Source organism: Rhinopithecus bieti, unplaced genomic scaffold (assembly GCF_001698545.2).
Source record: "Rhinopithecus bieti isolate Rb0 unplaced genomic scaffold, ASM169854v2 scaffold_48016, whole genome shotgun sequence".
NCBI lineage: Eukaryota > Metazoa > Chordata > Mammalia > Primates > Cercopithecidae > Rhinopithecus > Rhinopithecus bieti.
Genome location: NW_016818939.1, coordinates 129,310 through 131,781, shown reverse-complemented (window position 1 = coordinate 131,781; position 2,472 = coordinate 129,310). Strand labels below are relative to the sequence as shown.

Below are 2,472 nucleotides of genomic sequence, written 5' to 3'. Positions count from 1 at the left end.
TTGATCATTTAGTCTTAAGTTTTTCCTTACAATAGTGAACTCATCTATAAAGTGTTAATAGTGGGTCTCTGGGTCATAAGTGATTGTTGTGAGATTTGACTTTATATTAACATTTATAAGCCTTCTTGGTAGGTGCTTAATAAATGGTAGCTGCCGCTTTGGTGTTCAGTTGACTTTGCCTTGCACCGGCAGGAGATAGATGTCAGGAAGTTGCTTAGGCACTGAATTCCATATTAGTTCCTGACTGTTAGTACCCTGGCCTCGTTTTGCTCTTTGTGGTCTAGTAGACTGAGCTGAGCTTTTACTCTGTCTTTGGTCTGTTTGTAGGTACCTTCTTTGTTTCTTAAGGTGGTAGGCTCTATTGTGATGTCTGCTTGTACTTTGTACTCTGGAAGTGCTCTGCTCTATTACGATCCTTCCTATTGCAGATGAAGACTATTTTTCATGTTCTTAACTAAGCCTTTGCCCTCTTCCCATTTTCTCTGAGGCAGGCTTGTGCAAAATGAGCACCCCGTGGCGTCACCTAGGCAGATGCTGACATAGTTTATTATTTTAAGGTTACTTCAGGCCCTCCCTTTATCTGCTGACTTTGGGAGAGCTCTAGATGGTGGGCCTGATGTGTCTTGTGGTGCTCCCAACTTGAAGGTGCCTGTGGAAGACACTGAAGCCAGAAGCCTTAGCTTTCCTCCTTTACCCAGGCTCCAGGCTCTATTGTTTGTTTTTTTTTTTTTTTTTTAAGGTGTTTTTCTAATTACCTCCCTGGGGTTGGCCAGGAATCTTTTTCTTTTCTTTCTTCTTCTTCTTTCTTTCTTTTTTTCTTAAACACACTGTTGCTGGCTTGAAATGTTGGGAATCTTTAAGTGTTTATATGCAGGCCATTTCTGTGAGGGTGACGCAAGTTGCTATTCAGTTGCAAGTAATTGCACCAATTATTTGGTAGAATGGAGGGAGGAAGTGGTGGTGTTGACAGTGTCACAAACGAAGGGAGGAGGGCCTTGTTGAACATTTGTCCACCATGCGTTGGCTAAAGTACAGCATTGAGGTTCAGTGTTTATGTTCCTATAAAATAGGCACAGTACCTGTCTTGCACCTGTGTTGGTGAATTGCTGTTCATAATAATTTTATAGCTTTAGGAAGTGGGCTGACAAAGGAGTAAAATATGGTATTAATAAGTTTTGTTTTTTCTTTCCCCCTTTTGGCAGAATAACCAAGTGCTGGGAATTGGAAGTGGTTCTACAATTGTCCACGCTGTGCAGCGAATAGGTATGCTCTCTCACTGTCTCCTGGATGCTTTGTGGGTGATGATGGGGTAGGGAGGTAGAGGAAAGGGAGGAAGTGGTGCACAGGTTTGGCATTGCCCTTTTGGCTTCAGCAGTACAGAGTTGGAGAGAGGGACTACCTGAGGTCAGCTGAGTGTTTCTGCTCTTTTGTGGAGAGAGGGAATCTTGGGCCTCTTCATCCAACTTTGAAGGATGTCCTTGCCTTTGTTTACTCTATTCAGCTGGAGGGGAGGAGCTGACTTAGCTCGAGGTCCCAATATAATTTTAATCATGTCAATGGCATTCTACCATTGAGTTCTTTGCGTGATCTCAGACTTCTTCAGGCAGATAATTGAGGCCACAGTGGGTTTGCCCTGTCCATGACCCTGGAGTGGATGTGGGGCTCCTGCCATTGATGGCTGGTTCCTGCAGGTGCTTATTTCACACTGATTACGGTGTCTCTATGCTTAGGAAAGGCTCAGGAATTATCAGCCCCTGTGGCTGCTCAACAGGTTTTACTGCCCTGCTCTTTGTTTGTAAGAACAAAGCCCAGAGGAGAGGCCTGCCTGAATGCCGAATTCTTCTAGGTGCCAAGGGACAGAGCCCAGGAAGGAAAGTCCAGGCACACTTTGTTATGAAGGAGTGGTTGTAGTGCTGGTGTGATAACTTCTGGAAGGCTTCTCATTGGCCAAATAGGAGCTTTTGTGTTATATACCTTTCAATCTTAACCAAGTATCTGGAGAATACTTTCAGGGCATAGGAGTTACTGTGGATTTTGTAATGGTGGCACCCAAACCTCCCAAGATGTACTCAGTGATTAAAAAGACTTGAAATTTTAATAAGAGGTTTTTCCTGAAGTCTTTTTTTTTTTTAATCAAACTTTCCTGAAAGGTACAAATTCAAATTGAAAAAATAAATCTCCTTTAGCCACTCTCTGGGGCCTACAAATAAGTATCTTTTTTACTAAAATGCAAAAGTAAAGTTCTGGCTTTTTCCTAGAAGAGGCAATATAGGGGAGTTAAGACTGTGTGACTAGATGGCCTGGGATCATGTCCCAGCTGTGCCCCTTATTAGCGGTATAACTACCAAATTACATTACCTCTCTGAACCTCAGTTGCCTTATCTGCAAAATGGGGAAAATAATTTAACCTTTTGGGTTGTTAGAATTAAGAGTTCATATATACAAAGTTCTTAGAATGTTGTCAGGCACGTA

At 42.6% G+C, this 2,472-nt stretch overlaps 1 protein-coding gene across 1 annotated transcript in view; it reads left to right on the top strand.

The window, feature by feature from the left end:
• The window catches only part of RPIA (ribose 5-phosphate isomerase A), a 56,024-nt gene that overhangs the window by 6,261 nt on the left and 47,291 nt on the right, over positions 1–2,472 (top strand). The window contains 1 exon segment of the mRNA XM_017857858.1: positions 1,203–1,263. Within this exon segment, the coding sequence (XP_017713347.1) occupies positions 1,203–1,263 (61 nt within the window).